At 58.4% G+C, this 18,310-nt stretch overlaps 2 protein-coding genes across 7 annotated transcripts in view; both read right to left on the minus strand.

The window, feature by feature from the left end:
* Positions 1 to 1,365: 1,365 nt before the first annotated feature.
* On the minus strand, positions 1,366 to 8,690 carry SUSD2 (sushi domain containing 2). Its single transcript, XM_070385775.1, has 15 exons — positions 8,536 to 8,690; positions 6,633 to 6,840; positions 6,309 to 6,460; positions 5,746 to 5,913; positions 5,134 to 5,308; positions 4,804 to 5,005; positions 4,509 to 4,594; positions 4,145 to 4,413; positions 3,928 to 4,071; positions 3,672 to 3,830; positions 3,118 to 3,366; positions 2,734 to 3,006; positions 2,427 to 2,603; positions 2,098 to 2,200; positions 1,366 to 1,968 (listed from the first exon to the last, which is right to left on the minus strand). Exons 1-15 carry the CDS (start codon positions 8,609 to 8,611, stop codon positions 1,944 to 1,946), a joined length of 2,466 nt encoding a protein of 821 aa, XP_070241876.1. The 5' UTR covers positions 8,612 to 8,690; the 3' UTR covers positions 1,366 to 1,943.
* Positions 8,691 to 17,925: 9,235 nt separating this feature from the next.
* Positions 17,926 to 18,310, minus strand: part of CABIN1 (calcineurin binding protein 1) — a 71,664-nt gene continuing 71,279 nt past the window's right edge. For all 6 annotated transcript variants that reach the window (XM_070385777.1, XM_070385780.1, XM_070385781.1 and 3 more), the window contains one exon: positions 17,926 to 18,280. In XM_070385777.1, coding sequence (XP_070241878.1) covers positions 18,137 to 18,280 — 144 coding nt within the window. In that variant the 3' untranslated portion in view covers positions 17,926 to 18,136. The remainder of the gene's footprint in view (positions 18,281 to 18,310) is intronic.

Here is an 18,310-nt window from a genome sequence, read left to right on the forward strand (position 1 = left end):
ACCCTGCAGCCTCACACAGGCCTGGCCGCACCCCAACTCTCTCAGGGCCCTGGGAAAACCTCTGCCAGGTGTTGGGGCTTCCCAGGCTGGTTGGCCCCTGGCACTGGGAAAGCCTGACGTCTGGGGCCAGGGCCACAATGGATCCCTTCTCCTGCCCAGGGTGGGGGTTGGGGGCGGCTCCAGGGCCCAGAGGGACGGGGTGGGTGGAGAGCCAGGAGGAGGCCAGGCTTCCCTCTCAGGCCTCAGCTGCCGCCCTCATGTTGCTCATCCACAAGTGCCCAGCCTGGCCCTGCCAGGGAGGTGCGGGGCTCGGCTGGTGGGGGCCAGCCCAGCCTGACCTCATCCCCAGGGAGGAAAGTACCTTCCCAGGGGCCAAGGAGTGGGCACTCAGCCCCCCTGTCCTGAGCTGGAAGCCAGGGGTGGGGAGGTGCCAGGTGGGGTCTGGAAGGACATGCACTGACTGGGCACCACCCCCGGGACCCTCCCACCTTTGCCCTGTTCCCTGAAACACGCCCCGCCACACGCAGCACCCTCGGATTCTGGCAGGGGGACCTGCTGCCCGCCCCCCTCCCAGCCTGGGCCTCTCTGCCCAGGACCCTCTGCCAAAGGCAGGGCTGAGGAGGTAGGGAGGTCAGAGCCTGCTGGACCTTGGGTAACCTGTACAACTTCCAAGACTGGGGATTCGAGGCGTCCCCCACCCAGGTGGGCCTGCATGAACCTTGGCCAAGGCGGTGACTACAAGCCTGCTGGGGCACTTGCCCGGCCCTCCCTGGTGGCCTGGGTCCCCGGTAGCGTCCACCTCCGCAATTCTTAGCCTCTGCTGCCCCCACGTGGCCACTCAGCATGGCTGCGAGAAGGCTCTGCTCAGGGCCCCCTACCCAGGGCGCCAGGTGTCTCCAGGCTGCTCCCTGACCCTCGCTCCTCTCAGGCAGAGCCACCAGCCCTGGGCAGCAGGCAGCAAGCACCCACCTCCAACCCACAAGCCCCGGCACTTCCCCGTCTGAGACCTCTGATGGAAACCCGGCACCATCCTACCCAGGCCCCCCAGAGCACCCATTCAGTACCCTCACAAGAGGCCTGGGTCCTGTACACTTGCCTCCGGACAGTCCTGGGCAAAGGGTCCAGGGGCCTGGACCAGCTGGGCATGGCGCTCCCACACTGCCTCTGGGGCTGGGCTAGAGCTGGGTGCCCAGCGTAGTGCCCCATGCACGCTTCCGCTCCCATGACACAGTCACTGTTCTAGATCCCACTTTACAAACGGACGGTCGGAGCCTGGGGACAGGCCAGTCACTCTCGGTGCCGTGCACCGCCCAGGGCGACCACTGGACTCCCGGGGATAAGGCACGCCACGAGCACAGACACCACAGAGGGGCACCAAAGCTTGTTTTCTGCCTCCACAGGCAAGGAGTCTGTCAGGAGACGTTCCGTAAGACTTGGAGTTACAAGACTGGAGCTTAGAAGGTCCACGCCCAAGGCTGGACCCAGCCACAGTCCCGGGCAGCCAGGCCCAGGGCCTGGGAATCAAGGCAGCTCGGCCCTCGGGCTCACTGCTGGGTCAGCAGGCTCACACTGGGGGTCAGGGGCACGGGCACGGGATCTGAGGTACTGGCCTTTGCACATCAGGTGCTGGCATGTCAGGATTCGGGAGACAGGCCTCAGGATTCGAGGGTACAGAGCCCAGGGCCTGGAGAACTAGGGTTTGGGGTATGCAGGAAACAGAGCCACGGGAGCTCCCCGGTTACAGTTCGGGGTTCGGGCCTTCGGTGACAGAGCAGGGCACTCGGCTTGAAAAGCTCAGGTACCGGGTGTACGGGTTCCACGTGTCTGGCGCTAGGAACCCGAGGATTCAAGTACTGGGGTGCAGGCTCCTGGAAGTTTGGAGGCTCGGCTTTGGCCTCGGGGAGGCCCCGTGCATCTCGCGCCACTGGCCAAGTGTGCTTCGCTCAGGGCTGCGAACCCCAGACGGCCCTGCAACAGAGTTGCGGTCTAGCGCGGGCACGGTGGTCCCACGCGCGCCCGGGGTGGGGGTGGGGGTGCGGGGGCGGGCCCATGAGAACCGAGGAGGAGTGGACCGGGCCTGGGAGAGAGGGGCCTCACGTGTTGCTCTTCCTGCGGCGTAGGAGCCAGTAGCCAAGCCCAACCAGGGCCACCAGCCCCAGGCCTCCAAAGATGATGCCCAGCAGCACCGCGTAGCTCCGTCCTGGAGAGGTGGTGGGCTGTGAGTGCGCCTAGCAACCAGGCGCAGGCGTGCGCACACGTGCGCGTGGGGCGGACTTGGGGCGCGGGCGCGTGGGCGGGGCGAGGCAGTGTGCGTGGGCAGGCCAGGGGCCGGTGGGCGGGGCTAGGCCGACTGATGGGCGGGGCTAGGCAGTGTGGGTAGGGCAAGGACTTGTGGGCGGGGCTTCTGGTGGGCGGGGTGTTCTCACCTGGCTGGCACGTGGGGGTGGGCCAGGACCAGGTGCCGTCAGCCTGGCAGGTGCTGGCGTCTGCCCCAGCCAGGCTGTAGCCGTTGTTGCAGCGGAAGCGGACGGTGGAGCCCACCAGGTACCTCTCGCCCTGCTTGTGTCCGTTGGCAGGCGGGGCCAGCCAGCCGCAGGACACCACTAGTGTAGGGGCGGGGCGCAGACATCGGACCTGAGCTCGCGCCTGCTGCCACCAGCCTGGGGGGCCATGTCCCAGCGCCAGGCGCCCTCCCCCTCGCCCGCGCCTTCCCCCCAGCCCCGCCCCGCTCACCGGGCTGCAGGCTCTGCACGCGAAGCCGGTGCTGCATGTGGGCCACTCGCGAGGCGTTGCCCACGCTCAGGCTCCCGGTAGCCGCCACGTCGAATTTGCAGAAACTGTCGTCCCCACACAGGTCAGCTGCCGCACTCGCCTGGCTGGGGCTCGCGGAGCTTTCCTCGGGGAAGAGGGGCAGGAAAGTGGGGTCATGCTTAGGCCGTTCCTTGAAGTTTTCCACCAGGAACTTGGAGTCATAGGTGAGCAGGGAGGAGGCATTCTGCACGGCCCCTGGGAAGACAGCATCAGGGCTGGCGGGTGGGAGGGTCTGGGGGCTCCCCGCACCTCCACCAAGCCCTTCCCAGGGCCGTGCCCTCTGTGCTCCTGCCTGTGGCCTCTTACAGTCAGCCCCGAACCGGAACAGTTCTCGAGAACTGGCGCTGGGTGGCAGGACCTCCCCACTGCGCAGGGTGAAGTCATCGGTTGGGTCGTTGTTGAATGTCCCGAGGAGGCCCTGCGTGTGGGTCAGGAACTTTTCAGGCAGCAGGACCGCCACACTCAGGAATGGCCCTTGGAGGCTGATCTCCAGGCCGGCCTCTGACGTCAGCATGACTGATACTCTGTTCCCAGCGGCTACCGACAGGAACATACCTGGGCACACGTGGAGGTGGGGTCAGGGTCGCCCCTGTGGGCGCTGGGCTCTGACCCCACAGCCTTGGGATGCGTGGGCTAGCACCGTGGGCTTCAGGGCCAGGAGGGAGTCCCCAGGGCCCAGCCTACCTTGACACTCCCCCACCCCGGGTGGTGGGTCTGAGTGCCCAGGCCCTGAAGGGAGCTCCCACACCAGGGTCCTGTGAGGGGGGGACTGGCTGTCGGCCCTCACACCCTGACTCCACCCTGCGCCCCCTTCCCTTCCTGCCAGGACCCCTAGATGGGGCCCCCAACGTTCCACTCACCCTTCAGGTCCATCCAACGCTGCTCCGCAAAGCTGAGCACCTCCTGGTTCAGCAGCACCTGCAGGACCCCCGCCCCGTCCCCCAGCCGGACCTCTACCACGTCTGAGTTGGCCTCCTGGACGGCCACCGCAGTCAGCCCCGTGCCTCGGTCCTGAGAGCCTGGGATGATGGGTACAAGATGGGGTCCACCGGGCTCAGACTCCCCCTCCCCAGGGATGACCCTGTGCCCCCCAGAGCCCCCGGGGCCCAGCCTCACCCTCTGGCGTCACCCTGGTCTGGGTCCGCGCCTGCACCCGCAGGTCAGTCAGCGCTGCCTCCAACAGCACGTACTCGCCACGTCCGTTGAATGTGAAGTTGGTGCCGTCGAAAGTGACAAAGTGTGGGTCCCCGAAAGCGGAGGCTGGGGGGATCGGAAGGTGAGGCGGGTTGTCCTGCCTCTGCCCTGGCCAGCGCCCGCCCAGCCCAGCACCCACCCAGGCGCGGGGGCCGGTAGCTGCGGCAGTCGCTGGAGGGCCGTCTGTTCATGTAGCGGAAGCACTCAGGTGCCCAGAGGCAGCAGTGGTAGAAGCTGATGACGTCGTAGATCCAGTGGGAGAGGCCCGGCACGCGGGGTGGCACGCGGTAGGGGGGTGAGCCCCAGTCGTGGCCGCGGTCCGGGGTGCTGCCCCCGGTGGAGTCAGCAGTCAGGAGCTGCGTGCCGTCCGCAGTGTAGCAGCACTGCTGGCCCGAGTAGTACCGGGGGCTGCGGGCACAGGCGGGTCAGGACGGCCCTGGGTCCGGCCCCGCCCCTCCCGCGCCCCGCCCCCTCCCGCGCCCCGCCCTCCATCTCCGGCTCACCTGGCTTGCACCGAGCGCACGCAGTGCACAGCGCCCGGGTGGTAGGTGCACACGCTGCCCTGCTCCAGGTCACAGCCGTAGTCTGTCTGCAGAGGGGCTGGCGGCTGTCACCTGCACGGGCTCGGGGCTCCGCCATCCCCTACCCCTCCGGGGCCTCGGACCCCCAGCCTCACCTCCCAGGCCTCCCCCTCCCCTCCCTGTGATGCCTCCAGTAGCGTGGCCCTTGCTGGTGGGGGCAGCCGGCCCTAGCCTGCCCCTCACCCACTCCCGTCCCTGTCTGGGCTGGGGGGCTCACGTGGAAGCGGCCGGAGTCAGCCCGGGCCTGGGCCAGGGTGCAGGGGCAGTCGGGCAGCTCCTCCAGGAATGTGGGCAGCTGGTCCTCCAGCTCCTCCCAGGCCAGGCACTGGTTTCGGGCCCAGGCCACAGGGTCCATCCGGAAGTCTTCACCCAGGTGCCAGGCCAGTGCGTGCTCGTTGCTCCAGATCGCTTGCACATCCCTGTGGGGGACGCACGCACGCTGGGGGCTGCCCTCCCTGCCCCAGCCCTGGCCCCGCCCCGCCCCACACCCCCCTCTCCCGTAGGGCAGCAGACAGGCCCTGGGGTCGTCCTCCTGGGCGGTCCTTACGGCTTCCCTGCGCTGTGTCTGCTGTCCACGATGCGGAGGGAACCCACTTCCCATCTCTGGAAGTTCTGCGGGGCAGGTTTCGGCGTGAAGGTGAAGGAACCGGAGTTGTGGATGTTGGTAGCCAAGGAATACAGGTATGACCACGCTGCTGCCCACTGCTGGGAATACGGCTTCCCTGAGGGGGTTGGCAGGGGGAGAAGGCCTCATCAGCCCCGGCGCCTGACCCAGGAACCCCGGGGGCACAGGTGGAGGTGGGTGCCACAGACAGATGGCCCCCACACGAGGGCCTGCCCTGCTGGGGGAGGGAGCCAGGCCAAGGCCTGCTAGTCCTCCAGGGGCTCTGAGGATGGGGCGGGGCACGTCTTTCCTATTTCCAGGACAAGCTGTGTATCCAGGAGCTGCAAATGTCTGCACCTCCTCCAGCCCCCCTCCAGCCCTGGTACCCAGGCGGCCACTCCTCCCTGTGCCGCTCGAGCCAGCTGCCCTCTCCTGCCAACACCTTCCGGCTCGAAATCCCTGGCTGGATTCCCCCCACCTGGAATCTCCTTTCTCCCATGTCCGTGAGCTCCAGGCTCCCAGTGGGGGTCGGGGCATGACCCCTGCCAGCCTCACCCGTCTCCTCGTAGCCCCACAGCTCGATGGTGACGGTGTCCGAGGGCAGGGCCGAGGTGTTCCAGGTCAGGGTGAGGTTGCCCTGCGTGCCAGGAGTGCCGTAGTACTGCCAGCGGGTCTCGTTCACCAGCTGGCTCTTCTCGGAGTCCGACACTTTACTTGGGTGCACTGGCGGGGGGCGGGAGGTGAGCTGAGGGAAGGCCTGGGGCCCAGGGCGTCCAGGGGAGGAGGTCCGGGGCTCTCTGAGCTGTGGGGACGTCCCAAGGCAGTCCCTCGGGAGCCATGGTGCCCTTGTAGTAGGAAAGGTCAGGGGCTGGGAGAGGAGGGGCCCTGATCTTTGCCCCCGGGCTGGCTCCTCCCCTCCCTTGGCCAGAGCAGACCCCCCCACAGTCCTCCTCCCTCTGGGCTGGAACCCCCGTGTGGATGCCAGTGGGTGGAGAAAGGAGTCTGGGGAGCCCACACCCGGGGCAGACCTCCAGAGCGACCGGTTCGACCAGATTATCACCAGGAGCGTCCCTGTGAGGGCACCGGGCCCGGGAGGGTGCGTCACCATCAGGGCTCACCAGAGAGCCAGGTGCCCGAGCGCGGGAAGGAGCGGCCGTTGTTCATGGAGAGCGTGAACGGGATGCGGCCGGACTCGTAGAGCAGGGGCGACACGCAGTGCACTCGGCCGGAGGCGTCCACGTAGCCGTGGGTCTGGATGCTCTCCTTGAAGCTGGAGGGGCAGAGGGGGTGGACAGGCTGGGCCTGCGGGGGCCGACCCTCTCCAAGGCTCCCAGCCTCCTCCCAGGGAACGCATCAGGCCAGCAGCCCCAGCCCTGGGTCCTGGGGCCCCACCCAGCCCACCAGGGGGTGGGCCCCAGAGTGCCCCCTCGGGGGCCTCCCACCTGCAGATCACGCTGTCAGCGGGATTGGACCAGTTGAGATGCCGGACCACAAAGTCCTTGCCCCCCATCATGGAGCCAGAGTAGGGCGAGATCTCCAGGCAGAAATCCCGGATGTCCACGCAGCAGCTGGCCAGGCCAAAGCAGGTCGGGTGGCAGGAACATGGCCCGCTCTGGTCTCCGCAGCGCTGGGAGCAGCTCAGCTGGGCACCTGGAGTAGAGGGCGTGGAGGGCCATGTGGCACAGGGTGCCCGCCTTGCTCTCCCCGGGAGCCCCTTACAAGTAGCCCCAGGAGAAAGCTGGCCGGGAACGGCGCTGACCACCACAGGGACACAGCGGAAACCCGCAGGGCTCGGAGTCGGGGGCGGCGGGGTGGGGGAGGTGCTGGCGGTTAATTCTTAGTTCGATGGCCTGAATGACTGGCTGGAATCGGCGGAGATCTGAGGACATGTGAAATCACTCAGTCGTGTCCAACTCTTTGCAACCGCGTGGACTGTATAGCCCACCAGGCTCCTCCGTCCATGGGATTTTCCAGGTGAGAGTACTGGAGTAGGTTGCCATTTCCTTCTCTGCCTCCCTCCCTGGGCAGACTGGCTCTCAGCAACCAAGTCGGTGTGCTCGATGGCCACAAGTGCCTGACCGCCCCCCACATGGGCCGGGAGCTGCCTCCACTCCCTAAAACATCAGTGGACCCGCAGCCTGGAGAAGGACCCCCCGGCTCGCCCGCCTGGGGTCTGGGAATGTGGCTGCGAAGAGTCCCCCTGGAGGCCCACTAGGGGCTGGTGCCGGGCTGAACTTGTCCATCTCTCTGCTGGGCATTGCAGGCTTGCCCACCACGGGTTAAGGTCCTGAAGGAGCCTGCCCCACCCTCGGGGGGAGAAGGCAAGGGGCACTCCCCTCCTTTTAGGGGACACTTCCGGCAGAGGACTCGGCCTGGCCAGGAGAGGGGAGAGGGCAGTTTGGTGGGGGGGCGCTGTGGGGAGCCGACCCACTGGGGCTGGCCTGGCCACGCGGCTTGGAGGGTGGAGCCCGGGGGATGGTGCAGGCCCCTGTCCCCTCTGGCCCGTCCCAGCCTCCCCCCACCCCCACCCCGGGGCTGGTCAAGGGCCAAGCCTGGGCCTGAGCCACCACTGCGGTCGTGCCTCGCGCAGTGCAGGGCCTGGCACTCAGGAGCGTCAATAAATATTTATTGACCGAGGCTGTGATGGCCTGAGGGTGGGGCAGGAGGCTGAGTGAAGCCCCAAGTAAGATAAGCGGCAGGGGGATGTCGCTGCTTCCTAGGATGGGAAGCTGGCCGGGAGGGGGTTGGGGAACGGGTGAAAACCAGCCTGGCCCGGCCCGGCGGGGGTCAGGGGCCTGGCTCCGGAGTCCAGGGCCTTTCCCAGGACATCCTCGGGCTCAGCCCACCCTGAGAGGGACCCACTGTCCTGCCTCCAGCTGGCCAGGGGGCCCAGTGGGGCTGAGGGCTCCTCCATCAGGGCTCAGGTCTCACTCAGTCCAAGGGCTTGGCTGTGCTCACCCTCCTTGGCGACCTCCCTCCCGGCCTGCGACCCGCCTTCTGGCTCCCAGCTAGCTTAGAGTAGGCATAGCCCAGAACACCCCCACCCCAATCCCGACCAGCAGCCCCTTGGCTCTGGGCTCCCCAGAATTTCTTATTCTTCTTAGCACGCCCCAGGATGGACATGAATTTGAGCAAACTCCAGGAGATGCTGAAGGACGGGGAAGCCTGGCACGCTGCCGCGCATGGGGTTGCAAAGAGTCAGACACGACTGAGCGACTGAACGGCATCAACCCCAGTGTGGTCACAGCCAGACGGATGGACAAGAGTCTGAGCCCGGGGAGGTTCTGCGCTGGGTCTGACTGCAGCAGGCAGACAGGGGGACGGAAGGGCAGGGCAGCGGCATACCTGCAGCAGGCCGGAGGCCCGGGCCGGGGACAGTCGCCAGCAGCAGCAGGGCCCAGGGCAACAGGGTCGGCTTCATGGTGCGGCCCGCGTCTGCAGACGGCGCAGCAGGGGCCGGGAGGTGGCGGGTCAAATATTCCCCAAGCCCGCCCCGCCCCGCGCTGCCGCCCCGCCCCGCCCCGCCCCGCCCCGCCCCGCCCCTCCCGGTCCCCTCTCAAAGTCCACAGGTGCCCGAAGCGCCAGCAGGGCTCAAGCTGCCCCGTTAGCACATTCCTGGCCCTCCGGCCCCGGACCCAGGGGAGGGGACCGGCTTCCTGAAGCCGGACGTCCGGGGGCGGCCGCTCAGACCCTGGATCCCAGTCCCCACCCCCCACCCCCTAGGCCTGCTCCGCCGGGCCACACTCTTCGCGGGGAAGGGATGATGCTGCGGTGGGGAGAAGGCACGGTGGTCCCTGCCATCCCGGGATTCCAGCCCCCCGGGGTCCTGGGGCCCCAGGCCTCGCACCTCAGCTGCCCCACAGGGAGCTGGGCTTCCCAGGTCCTCCCCACAGCCGGGGTGGGGTGCGGGAGCTGGCACCTTCCTGCTGGTGCCTGCCTGCAGCCTGCTGTGTAGGCGCTAGGGGAGGGCCCCGACTGGGCGAAGGCGGAGATGCCCCCGGTGGGTGGAGGGGAAAGAAGGGGGGAGGGGGCGGGGCCGGGAGCCCCTTGCAGGTGAACCCTGGGGGCAGCGTGGGGGGCTGAGGCCGGGACTCTGGTCTCCTCTCCGCAGGGCTCTCTGGGCTGCTGGCGGGGTTCTGGGAAGAAACGAAGTCATCTGTGCTCTCCTGCGGCGCCTCTGCCCGGAGCTGGGAGCCAAACAGGAGCCGCCCCTGCCCTGTCACTCTGCGTTTGCATAATCTCTCCCTTGTTCCACACCTCTGTTCTGTTTATGCAGGTGTGGAAACTGAGGCCCAGACGGGGAGAGGCGGCGAGGTCCCTGGGAGAGGTGGTTTCCGGGAGCCTCCAAGGCCAGGGTAGGCGGGGAGGAACCAGGTCGGAGACTCACTCGGGCCCTGCCACCTGGGCTGGGTCTGGACAGTGGTGGCTTCTCAAGGCAACCGAAGGGCACAGGGCCCTGGACCCCTTAGGGAATTGACGCTAGCGGTGGGGGGTTGGGGGGGGGGCCCTGGGCTGTGGGAGGCCTCGGGGCCCTGGGGGGTCAGCCAGCCTGGTTCCCTGTCGTGGCCCGCCCTGCTGCCCCCCGCCCCCCGCAGCGATCCAGAGAGCCAGCAGGGGTGGGGGAGGGGGGTGTAGCCACAACTGCTAAGCAGATGCTGGGCACCCACAGCACTGCTGGGGCCAGCTGCCCCGGTGGTCCTCAGGTCCCCAAGCCAGCCTGGGGGGGCTGGTACTGGGACTTGCTCCAGGGCCCTGACCATGGCTTGGGGAACACGGACTTGAAAAAATGCACAGCATGAGAGTTAAGTTTTATTTGGGGCAAAATAAGGACTTTTTCCAATTGTCACGTATGGATGTGAGAGTTAGACCATAAAGAAGGCTGAGCGCCGAAGGATTGATGCTTTTGAACTGTGGTGCTGGAGAAGACTCTTGAGAGTCCCTTGGACTACAAGGAGATCCAACCAGTCCATCCTAAAGGAGATCAGTCCTCAGTATTCATTGGAAGGACTCATGCTGAAGCTAAAGCTCCAATACTTTGGCCACCTGATGGGAAGAGCCATTAGAAAAGACTCTGATGCTGGGAAAGACTGAAGGCTGGAGGAGAAGGGGACAGCAGAGGATGAGATGGATGGATGGCATCACCGACTCGATAGACGTGAGTTTGAGCAAGCTCTGGTGAAGAAGGAATTCATAGGGCCTGAACTCCATCTTAGGCCTGTTCACTGCTGATCATGCTGGGCCACCTTTCCAATGGACTCTGAACTCTGTGTTTCAGATCAGATCAGATCAGATAAGTCGCTCAGTCGTGTCCGACTCTTTTCGACCCTATGAATCACAGCATGCCAGGCCTCCCTGTCCATCACCAACTCCCGGAGTTCACTCAGACTCACATCCATCGAGTCAGTGATGCCATCCAGCCATCTCATCCTCTGTCGTCCCCTTCTCCTCCTGCCCCCAATCCCTCCCAGCATCAGAGTCTTTTCCAATGAGTCAGCTCTTCGCATGAGGTGGCCAAAGTACTGGAGTTTCAGCTTCAGCATCAGTCCTTCCAAAGAAATCCCAGGGCTGATCTCCTTCAGAATGGACTGGTTGGATCTCCTTGCAGTCCAAGGGACTCTCAAGAGTCTTCTCCAACACCACAGTTCAAAAGCCTCAATTCTTTGGCGCTCAGCCTTCTTCAGAGTCCAACTCTCACATCCATACATGACCACAGGAAAAACCATAGCCTCGACTAGACAAACCTTTGTTGGCAAAGTAATGTCTCTGCTTTTGAATATGCTATCTAGGTTGGTCATAACTTTCCTTCCAAGGAGTAAGCGTCTTTTAATTTCATGGCTGCACTCACCATATGCAGTGATTTTGGAGCCCAGAAAAATAAAGTCTGACACTGTTTCCACTGTTTCCCCATCTATTTGCCATGAAGTGATGGGACCGGATGCCATGATCTTCGTTTTCTGAATGTTGAGCTTTAAGCCAACTTTTTCACTCTCCACTTTCACTTTCATCAAGAGGCTTTTGAGTTCCTCTTCACTTTCTGCCATAAGGGTGGTGTCATCTGCATATCTGAGGTTATTGATATTTCTCCTGGCAATCTTAATTCCAGTTTATGCTTCTTCCAGCCCAGCGTTTCTCATGATGTACTCTGCATATAAGTTAAATAAGCAGGGTGACAATATACAGCCTTGACGTACTCCTTTTCCTATTTGGAACCAGTCTGTTGTTCCATGTCCAGTTCTAACTGTTGCTTCCTGACCTGCATACAGATTTCTCAAGAGGCAGATCAGGTGGTCTGGTATTCCCATCTCTTTCAGAATATTCCTCTGTGTTTAGTGCCTATGAAAACAACAATAGAAGGATAAGACCCCCTCCAGACAGGGGAACCTTGAAGATCGTTTCTAGGTTACTCCTAGCCCAAGAGAAAACATACACTGATCACCCTTTCCTCCAGACAGGCCATAAATTTTTCTGTATCTATCGGAGTGTAGCCTCGGGCTTATTGATTATCGGCTAACTGTTTGACTGACACATGAGCTCAGAGCCCGTGACTGCTCTGAGGGTGACTGGGGTTGCATTTTCCTTGGTTTATGTGAGTCTCAAGGAGACTTTGGGGTGGTGGGTTCAGACACGTACACACAGGCGTAAAAGATTTCACAAATGCTGGTCGGGTCCTCGGCCAAGAGGAGACTGCCTCGGGCCCGCCGGTGCGGTAAACTGCAGTCCGCTATCTGCGTTGTTCTTGTTCTGAGTGAGCGTGTTTCCCGGAACGCGTGGCACAACACTGGGAGATGCTGAGGGGCAGGGAGGCCTGGCGGGCTGCAGTCCACGGGGTCGCAAAGACTCGGACACGACGGAGCCACCGAACGACAACCGAGGCCTGCAGCCAGGAGACAGCTCCTCACACGGCTGCGAGAGACCGTCCCAAAGCAGCAGCGGGGAGCCCGCTGTACGTGTGACTTTGGTGCAGGGGAGGCGCGTGCAATCAAGGACGTATTTTTACAGAGTCTCGTGAAGCCTTCGCTGGTCACAAGAAGAGTTGTCACCATGAAGGATTTTAGAGCTTTTCTAGATATGAGGAGGTACAAGAACTGGGCTTATCAAGTCAGCTCCTGAGAAGACCTGTCCTGCCAGTTTCCTGGAGCACAGAGGGCCCGGTTCCTGCTCTCCACCCTGATCTCCTTCAGCGGGGGTTGGAGGTCAGCTGCTGCAGGGGCACATGACTTAATCCTTGTGGAGGCAGATGCGAGCACCCTTGGCGGGGGCCACTCCCTCACGGTGATAAACTTGACCGTACTTTGGGAGGCATTTCGCAGGCCGTTTGCGACCATTTTGTGCCACTTTGCTAGAAGGGCTCATTCCTGGGTCTGCAAAGACTGCAGACAGGCCACTCGGTGGGCTGTTACTGGACTAAGTCTGTCAACAGTAACCGAGGACTCTGGACCAGCTGTCTTACCCCGTGTGGGAAGGTCCGGGAAAACCCCCGCCTGTTCTGTCTTGCCATATCTAGAGTTACACTATCACAATCGTTGATCGCATGCGAATCAACTGCTTCACGTCCCCTAGTCATCATTTTTGTCGGAGGTTCAGTCGCGCATTTGGTAATACTAATACTAACACAAGAGACAATAATCTCATAAAACATTCAAAGTACAACTAACACAGCTAGCAGTATTTTAAAGTCACAAGTAAGAATTAAGCCAGGAATTTCCATTAGGTGTAGCCCAGTATATCCTCAGGCCGTCTGACATAGTACAGCTCTATCTTTCAGGGATATTAGCATCAGGCTCCCAGCCTAGTGTTTCCTAGTGTTACTAGGCTGGCTATCCTTAGTATAACTTAACTGCCTCCAAGATAAAGGAGGCCTTAAATCTTAAATGACCACAGCCTGGTTGTTTTATTCCTTGACTGAATGTGCTTGTTGCTCCGACTGAGCTTGAGTGACTTGGAGGGAGATCCATATTACGGCTGGGGTCAGAGCAGGCATTCTTAATTGGCCAGCTGAGAGGGTCCCACCTAGTGATATCAAGAGTAGCCCACAGGGGACTGGACTTTCTTCTAGAAAACGTTTCTAAGGGTCATCCCGTTAGAGCCTTGGGGTGGAGAAACCCACCAGGGAACCTAGACGTTCTAGACACAGGTGACTGGCCACAACCCAGGACTTGGATCGGTTTTTTAAAACTAGCATAGGATCATGTTCAAGAGAGAAAAACATTTGATTTATACGCAAAGGTCTGTGAAGTCAAGACAACATCATAAACGATCATACACGTCAGGTCCAGCGTCCTGGGTGAGCTACTTCTGAGGTCATCTTCCTCTCGTCCTGGTCTAAGTGTAATTGCCTCTGAGCATCCTTTTAAGGTGAGTCTGACATCGGCAGTGCTGTCTGTAGACCAGGCTGGTGCAGGGGCCAATAGAAGAGGGGATTACTGCAAGGGTCAATTTCCCTTCACTTTCACTGCACATGAGCTAGTTAAGAGTCACTGATAGAAAGCCCTTCCACCCAGGCTGGAGACAGTCCTTTCTGGTATACACAATCCCCTGTTTGGAGGTTGTGGAAATTGAGATTACTGAGATAAGCTTCAGAAATAAAATTTAGAATGTCCTTTTAATCATTCAATTAACTTTCCATTAACATAGCATAACAGCAAGGAACTTATCTGGGAAGTGAGTCAGTAAATACAGACCTCTGTTAACAAAACTGGGATTTAACATTCATTGAAACGTAATCTGTTTCTCTCTAAAATTATTCTCATTTCTACCAAATATATTCAAATTAAAACTAATTTGTTTGCAAAAATAAGTCTGATCTAAAAAAAAAAAAACCTTGGCCTGAAAATTTATATAACTATAATTGGTCATAGGGTTTTGCTTTACTGAAATTTTTTATAAGGAGTGTCAGACTGAACTTCTTAAAAAAACAAAGACCTCTCAGGGCCAGGAAGGTCAGGCCAAGAGCTTATCACATGTCTCAACTACATATCGAGGTGAATTCCTCCCTTTACAAGGTTGCCAAAATACCTTGAGATTTTTATACCTGATGGTGAAGTAGCTTACCTAATTTGTCTGTTAAAGCTGCTGGAAACCTGAGAGTTTACAAACTCTGGAGGGAGCCAATAGAGAAAAAAAAGCTAAATATTTCAATTCTGCTTGCAAAAGTATAATTTACCAAATTACTGTAAGTCATAATTAGTTTGAAAGGAATGTTTTCCTTACTCCTGTAAAACAGATTCAACCCAGTAAGTTCTGATTACAGTTGATAAAGTAACGGGGTTACTGCTGTGACATACCTCACTTGCAGATAATAACTAGAATTATGACTGACATTTGACCAGCACCTGTCAGAATTTTAGGAACTCCATATACATTTTAAAATATGTATATTAGTAACATTTGCCATACACTATAGCCCGAGAAGACTATTGCTCATTTGACAATGCTTCCCATGTAATGCAACGTATGAGATTTTAGGATTTGACAATACTTCCCATGCAATGCCACGTATGAGATTTTAGGATTTGACAATGCTTCCCATGCAATGCCACGTATGAGATTTTAGGATTTGACAATGCTTCCCATGCAATGCCACATATGAGATTTTAGGATTTGACAATGCTTCCCATGCAATGCCACGCATCAGATGAAGCCAGTCTGTGTCTCTCTTTGGGATGTTTCACTTTCACTTTTGGGATGTTTCAGGAAGGCTCTTTGAAGCACTCAAAGTTAGCGAGAGGTCAAAAAGACTTAGGAAACTTTGCAAAGAATATCAAAAGGGTTTAAAACACTCAGAGATAATCACAGGTCATTGTGAAACAAGTTATTCACTTAACCAAAGTAACAATAAAAGATTTCAAAGGTAAATACGGAGCAGATTACCTAAAAGTAAAGAAATTACAGTCTGTTATCAAAGGCAGTTCAACATGTTAAGAAAACTTGTACCATGCACAAAATTCTTCTCTTGGAGTCCACTTTCCAAAACTTTTCTGCAGACATCACTTAATTTGCCCATTCAAAAACAATCACCTCTTAGGTCAGACATCCTTCCTTTTCCCTTAATAAAATGTGATTCCACTCCTCACGCCTTCTGTACTGAGAACACACATCCTACTTTCTGTAAGCAACCATGGGCTGACCTTTATATTAGCATTCTGTAGACTGGTGAGCGTAAACACCAATGACAATTTCTAAAAAACATTTGCTTTCTCATAGAGAACATCTCAAGAAGGCATCAAACATTCATTAATAGTCCAAAACGCCGTGAGTTTCTCTGTAAGAGGAAGCCAGTTATCAGTGATTAATGTATCATTTTATTTGGGAGTACCCTACCCATTTAAGTAAACTTCCATCACTTAATTTAGCAGAACCCTAGAAATTCAATTTACTAAAATCTGGACAGACTAAAACATAATTACTCTTAGTAGAGTTTATTGAAAAGCTTTAACCCATTTACATTTTCTTTCCTGAAAAGTTTCTTCATATTAAGTTAATTTCCTTGCTGACAAAGTTGTAACAGATATAATGTTATTTTAGGCCGAATGATAGGAGTATACTTAGTCTTATATTTGATGTTGATAAATGCATACATTTCTATATTAATTAGGCCAACAAACTTAAACATTAAATACTAGGTATAATTTAATATTGAATATTTCCCAGTTCATGTGAACCTGAAATTCACTTAGCTCAATTTCTCTTGAACTTAGACTTTTCTGATTTGTAGGCAATTACTTTTCTTTAGGCCTATTAAATCGGAGCTCACTTACAAATTAAACTTCATTAGAATTACAAAGACAAAGACAGACACATACAGAGCCATACATTCAGACACCACAAGAGACCTAGCCTCACTTTCTCAACTTAGTCGTGAATCAGATATCTCAGTATGAAACTCACCAGTATGTAAGAAATATTTTTAAAGCCTTCATTCCCTGTTTCTCTTTCTTCACTTTCATGATAAGGTAAGTGATCCTGGGAGCTCTGATCTCAAGGCAATAGGGATAGAAAATCAGGTTCTCCTCATTAGGACTTATTTCCTGGGACTTCCTTCTGTTTTTCAAGCTAAGTTTCTCTACTGGTTGGAATCAAGCTGGTTGGGACTTGGTTCACGTTCAGCTGGCATTGTGTACTCAGCTGGCACAACTGAGCGTTCATAAATTTTCGTAGCTACCGCCTTTTCTTTCTTTTGGTGGTTCTGAAAAGTTGGTCCAGCAGTCTAACAAGCGTTAATTGTGTAACTCGGACCAACCTAGACCGTCTTTCTGACCAGAGCAGCTACATCCTCGTCTAAACCTTGTAAAAGGTGGAGTCAAGCAAAGGATGATTGTGCTGATTAGAGAATGATGATTGGGTATCAAGCCAGAGTATTCCTTAAAAGGTGGTTTTTTCCCTCTCTACTTCTCCTTTGCTGCGTAAAGGCAAACAGCAGGAGATGGCAGAGTTGGAAGAGAAAGGAAAAAATGAGATAGCACCTGACCAAGTAACTCAGATAGAAGAAGGTACAGGTAGAGGGGGAGAGTGAGTCAGTGACAGGCCGTTAGCAGCCTTTTTTTGGTTCTGATATAGTTTTAAGAGAAGTTTCCAGATATCAATCATCCATTCAGTCTGTTTGATCTTATGGCCAGCTTTTTCTAACTGCAAGAATATAAACTTTGGAATATTAAAGGAAGCCCAACCTGCTCGTTTTAGGTTGGGAATCTCCTTTTAGCATAACTTCCCCAGTTAAGCAGGTACTTTGCAAGTGGAAGTTTTGTACGGACATGACCCTGGCCAAGGTGTGCCCCTTGTGTTGACAGAAGCACCGGGTTGGCCTCTTAGCTGACCACTCAAGATTCCTCCAGCAGAGCCGCCCGGTACCTGTTAACCAGCCCTCACCAGTCCTTTTCACGCAGCTGCGCGGGGCGGGGCGTGTATTCTCGGCCAAGCCCCACCGAGCACCTTTCTACTGGGGGGTATCCCTGGTGTCTTTTAGCCAGACTCCCCACTGCAGCATGCCAGCGTGGTGTAGCTGACTCCAGGCCGGGGGTCTGTGGACGAGGGGGAGGGGGCGCTCTGGCTGCACAGAGAGGAGAGCTGGACGGGAGGGCCGGGGGAGGCCAGGACTGCACGGTGGGGGTGGCCGGGTGGGGAAGCGGCGGAGCCCTGCGGCCGGGAAGGGGCCCGAGTTAGGGCCGGCCCAGCACCCCGGGTCCCCGCGTGGCTCCGCCCGTGCTGGGCTGGGGACCCTGGCAGTGCCCAGCCTCTTGGGTGTCTGTCTTCTCAGGATGGGGAAGGGGCACAGAGTGGCCCCTGGGAGGGAGAGGGGCAGCGGGCAGCAGGGAGGGTCTCTGTGCCACCCTGGCCGTCCAGACAAGGCCCCGGGGCAGGCCAGGCCCCTCCAGCACATGCGTGCCCAGAACGGACGGGCTCAGGGTGGCAGGACACAGCCAGCACCGCCCTGCCGCTGCGTTACAGACGCTTCCCTCTGTGATGGGGGCCCACACTGCTGTCTCACACTCAGCCCACAGGCACAGGGCCAGTCCCGTAGGAGGGGGAGTGCGGTGTGCAGGCGGTCAGTGCAGACCCACGCTCTGGGTTCCCGCCACCCAGGGGTGCAGGCCAGCCCCTGCGCCCAGCCGGACCCTCCTGCACCCTCAGCCTTGTGCCCCGTCCAGGGGTGGGGGCTGCCTTGCCTTGACGGTCCCCTGGGAGGGGGCCCAGAAGCCCTGGATGGGGACCCCGCCCTGAGGGACAAAGACACCGAGGTGACTGTTTCATCTTTATTAGAAAAGCAACCAAAAAAAAACGGATCCTCCACCGCTGACCCAGGCAGAGCCCGCGGAGCGTGGACGCGCTGCCTGGGCGGGGAGGGGGCGCGTTTACAAAGTCGACAGGTCATAAAAAAGGCCCTGCGGAGCTCTGGCGCGGGCCTCAGACGTCCATGTGGTCCTCGTCCTCAGCAGGGCCGGGCCGGGCCTCAGATGTCCATGTAGTCCTCGTCCTCGTCCGTCTCGCTCTCCAGCGAGGACTCCTGGCTCGACGTCTCCAGCACCTCCAGCGCCGGCTGGCACAGGCTCTCCTTCCGCACCGTGGCGGCCGACTGTGCAGACAGGATGGCCGACTGCGCCGGGCGGGCGGGCAGGGGTCAGTG

The sequence above is a fragment of the Bos mutus genome, chromosome 17 (genome assembly GCF_027580195.1).
Source record: "Bos mutus isolate GX-2022 chromosome 17, NWIPB_WYAK_1.1, whole genome shotgun sequence".
Classification (NCBI taxonomy): Eukaryota; Metazoa; Chordata; class Mammalia; order Artiodactyla; family Bovidae; genus Bos; species Bos mutus.

Coding starts and splice junctions, on each gene's coding strand:
- SUSD2 (XM_070385775.1), bottom strand. CDS start 8,611: ATGAAGCCGACCCTGTTGCCCTGGGCCCTGCTGCTGCTGGCGACTGTC. Junction 5,309..5,745: donor GTGGGGCTACGAGGAGACGG/GTGAGGCTGGCA, acceptor CAACCCCCTCAG/GGAAGCCGTATTCCCAGCAG. Junction 4,595..4,803: donor CTGACTCCGGCCGCTTCCAC/GTGAGCCCCCCA, acceptor GCCCCTCTGCAG/ACAGACTACGGCTGTGACCT.